The sequence below is a fragment of the Engraulis encrasicolus genome, chromosome 1 (genome assembly GCF_034702125.1).
Source record: "Engraulis encrasicolus isolate BLACKSEA-1 chromosome 1, IST_EnEncr_1.0, whole genome shotgun sequence".
NCBI classification, from domain to species: domain Eukaryota; kingdom Metazoa; phylum Chordata; class Actinopteri; order Clupeiformes; family Engraulidae; genus Engraulis; species Engraulis encrasicolus.
Genome location: NC_085857.1, coordinates 12,085,531 through 12,088,030, shown reverse-complemented (window position 1 = coordinate 12,088,030; position 2,500 = coordinate 12,085,531). Strand labels below are relative to the sequence as shown.

The 2,500-nt window shown below is 45.2% G+C and overlaps 1 protein-coding gene across 3 annotated transcripts in view; it reads left to right on the top strand.

Moving 5' to 3' along the window:
- The window catches only part of LOC134447844 (CSC1-like protein 2), a 143,560-nt gene that overhangs the window by 75,326 nt on the left and 65,734 nt on the right, over positions 1-2,500 (top strand). The window contains exon 1 of one of the 3 annotated variants that reach the window (XM_063197540.1): positions 2,096-2,327. The exons of the other annotated variants lie outside the window; for them this stretch is intronic. Within the exon in view, the coding sequence (XP_063053610.1) occupies positions 2,125-2,327 (203 nt within the window). The 5' untranslated portion in view covers positions 2,096-2,124. Of the gene's footprint in view, positions 1-2,095; positions 2,328-2,500 lie in introns of those variants that run through there. 3 annotated transcript variants of the gene reach the window in all.

Below are 2,500 nucleotides of genomic sequence, written 5' to 3'. Positions count from 1 at the left end.
TCCGTTGCAGAAGTGTACAGGTATATTTCAGCATGATACAAGTGTGCTGCTTTAAACAAGACCTAAGATGAAATGCATATGGCTATGCATGTACCTCATAAGAAGGACGACATCGTTACTGTTTTGCTAGGGGTTTCTAGTGCTAAATCGTTGAGAAAGGGGAAAGGCTATGGACAGCCTAACTGTATACTGTTGGATAGGGCTTGCGTGTACAGCGTTTGAAGCCCAAATCATGCGTCCTGCGAATTGACAGTTTGTCCCGCATAATCAAGTGTGCTCGAAAAAAAGTCTCTCTATCCCTGAGACCTAGGCAGTCCCACAGGGGTTCCAAGACCCACAGTCTGCATTCAAGCAAGTCAGAGCAGGTGGGATATTACTTTGTTCCACGTTACTTTTTAAAACCTCCTCGTCCAAGCAGCAAACCGACCGATTCTTCCTTGTTATGCGGCCTATATACCGCGAGTAGCAGCAACTCTCAATACCGATGCGACGTGTGCAACGCATCGCAACGCAACGCGAGGGGAGATATAGGCTTTTTGACCAGTTAGGAGAGTTCAACAACACTGTGCCACCTTAGATCAATGTGGAAACAGACACTAGTCCATGACTTTTGCTGCAGAATGCGTCAGTGAAGCAAGGACTGTTATTGCTAAATGCAAGCCCCATGCTGTAATTCACAGTAGAGGACTAGATATTTCAACTAGGCTACATGTGCCACCCTGCATCCATTACGAATCCCCCCCCCCTTTTTTTAATTTGTAACATAAACATAAGAACAGGAATTGTCAGATAAGAATTGCTACATCCAAATCTTGAAGTGTTCCCCCCAAAATGCTCTGATGTTGTAGCTTGCTGAAATTATTATTTTATAGGTCTATGGCCTATGCGTCCTCATGAGCTACCAATGTGGCAAAACTGCACAGATGCACAAGATGTAGCTGGTCTTTTCAAGAGATTGAAATTATGTTCACTTAATGTTTCACATGGAGGTCTACTGACAATGTCTAAATTGTCTAAATAGTGTTGCCTATTTATTTACTGATTTATCTATTTATTAGGGCTGTGGGGGTTAAGCGCTGATGACATTTTATCTATAGGCCATTTTATATTTGCAGTATTTAATATTAAAAATACACTTTTGGCATAAGGCCACATGACATGGATGGGGGGTTAGGGTCAGGGATACATCACTATGATTAAAAAAATAATAATAGAATAATAATAATACAATAAAAATAATAATAGAAAAAAATGTTAGTGGCGCGTGAGTGCGCGTGCACGCCAGGGTCAGTCCCACATTGTCCCTCAGAAGCATACCCCTTGTCCCCCCTTGGACTTATTAGCAGATGGTCACCCTAGGTTTGGATGACTCACAAGTTAGTTTGGTGAAATAATGTCAAGAGTAGAAAGTAGGCATGTCAGTGTCAAAAATATGAAAGAGAGACTGTGTGTGAATTGTGTGCGCGCATGTGCCATTGACACTAGCATGGTGCGAGGTCAGGAGATCCTCCACATGATCTAGGTATGAGAGAAAGAGATGGTGTGTGTATGCGTGTGCGTATGTGTGCGTAAGGGTGTTTCTGTAAAACTAACATGGTGCCTGGTTCAGAGTGGAGATTCTCCACATGCTTTATGTAAGAGAGAAAGAGATGGTGTGTGTGTGTGTGTGTGTGTGTGTGTGTGTGTGTGTGTGTGTGTGTGTGTGTGTGTGTGTGTGTGTGTGCGCGTGTGCGTGTGCGTGTGCGTGTGCGTGCGCGTGCGTGTGTGTGCGCGCGCGCGTGTGTGCGTGTGCGTAAGGGTGTGTCTGTAACACTAACGTGGTGCCTGGTCGGAGGGGAGATCCTCCACATGCTCTACGTGTTTGACCTTTGACCTTCTGACCTGCGTATAACCCTTCCTGTGCTGCCAACCAGTCGTCGTGGCGACAGCTGGGTGCTGCTGTTTTCATCTACACTGGCACTTCGGGCTTCTCTTACATAACCTTATAACCCTGTGTGTGTGTGTGTGTGTGTGTGTGTGTGTGTGTGTGTGTGTGTGTGTGTGTGTGTGTGTGTGTGTGTGTGTGTGTGTGTGTGTGTGTGTGTGTGTGTGTGTGTGTGTGTGTGTTTGCACACCTGAACTCACATGGTGCTTGTCTCTTTCCCTACTGTGTGTGTCTGTGTGTGCGCCTGTGTGCGTGTGCATGTGTGTGTGCGCGTGCATTTGTGCACGTTGAATATCAGTCGGAGAAGAGAAGCCATTGACTCTATAGGTACCAATGACAATGAAATGACAGAAGTGTCAGATGTGTCAGACGTGCCCGAAGTGCCCGATTTATTAGGAGAAAGGTAAAAGAGGAGATATATACCTTTATAAATGTATATAAATATATAGCGGCAGATGTGTTTCCAGATGTGACGTCGTGGTTCTTCGTGTTAGCAGTAACCTCCCTCGTGCTAGCACAGCAACTTCTATATTTCACTGCCACTTGTGGGGTTTGGAAAGAATCCCGTCGTCCCTA